Genomic DNA, 1,163 nt, shown 5'->3' on the forward strand with positions numbered 1-1,163 from the left:
GGGGTGGCCGATGTCCGATATTCAGTTTTAAGGCCGATACCGATAGGGGGCCGATTATATCGTGCATCCCTACTTCCTTTTGTTGTTGCCATGATTGATTGTTTGGCCTTCCTTACTCTCTCAGGAACCTTTATCTTTTCGCTCGTTTCTGATTGGAATTGCTCCTCTTTCGAGTCGCAGGTGGCAGCTCTGTTTTTTTTCACTCTGTCAGCTCCAGTAACGTCTAGTTTGTGCATGTCTCATGTTTTTTTTTCTTTCTGTTCTGTTTTGACAAAAGAAGGTGGATCCTTCCAAAGCCAGCACTCTGGAGGCAGCAGCGAAGCCAGAACCTCCTCCGCCCGTTCAAGAGGAAAAGAAGCAAACCTCCAAATCACACTTCATGTCTTTCTTCAAGCCCAAAGTAAGAATTAATTCACTTCGGATTTCAAAACCCTTGAATAGCTGTAGGTATAAGCGAGTAACAGATTGATGTGAACTTGAGGCACTGTTAGATACCATGACCACAAAAGTCCAAGCAGCCTCCACAAGTGGAGTTCGTCTCCTCAAGAAATCGACCGGCCTGGTAAATAAAATCATCCCTTGTGTGAATAGATGCATTATTAACCAGAATAATGTCATCTGAGATTAAAACTTCCTCTAAACAGCTTATTTTTACCTGAAGTGTCTCTGTTTGCTTTCATATTCAAAAGCCGTAACAGTTTGTCAGAGCGTGTGTGCTCGTCTTTCATAATGCAAGCTGTGTCCTAACAGCAGTCCTACGTCTTCAAAATGTGCCGTCGGAGTTCCTACTCTGATCTGGAATAACTTTCCCTCTAAACAGACACAGAAACAGGCAGAGCTAAAGTTTATGCCACACCTTACAGGCTGCTGACCCCAAGAAGACGTCTCCGACCCCACCGGCCGCAGCAGAGTCCCCTCAGCCAGTGAAAGCTAAGGAGGAGCCAAAAGCTGCAGCCAAGCCGTCCGAGGTTGTTGCGGATAGCAAACCGGCGTCTGCGGCCTCTCCGGCTGGAGACGATGCAGCCAATGCGGCCAAAAAACTGGAGAAGAGGAACTCCATCCAGCTGTTCTTTAAAAATCTGGTGAGGGGAGCTTCATCTTTGACCAGGATTTATAATAGAGAACGAGAGGTAAAGGTTTTCTAGGCCGACTATTATTCAAAA

General features: G+C 46.0%; 1 protein-coding gene across 1 annotated transcript in view; it reads left to right on the forward strand.

Annotated features, from left to right (window-relative positions):
• LOC107083713 (protein ENL-like) overlaps nt 1–1,163 on the forward strand; it is a 15,969-nt gene that overhangs the window by 11,467 nt on the left and 3,339 nt on the right. The window contains exons 6-8 of the mRNA XM_015373135.1: nt 278–400; nt 482–562; nt 864–1,082. Coding sequence (XP_015228621.1) covers nt 278–400; nt 482–562; nt 864–1,082 — 423 coding nt within the window. The remainder of the gene's footprint in view (nt 1–277; nt 401–481; nt 563–863; nt 1,083–1,163) is intronic.

The sequence above is a fragment of the Cyprinodon variegatus genome, unplaced genomic scaffold (assembly GCF_000732505.1).
Source record: "Cyprinodon variegatus isolate N-32 unplaced genomic scaffold, C_variegatus-1.0 Scaffold81, whole genome shotgun sequence".
Taxonomy (NCBI): Eukaryota; Metazoa; Chordata; class Actinopteri; order Cyprinodontiformes; family Cyprinodontidae; genus Cyprinodon; species Cyprinodon variegatus.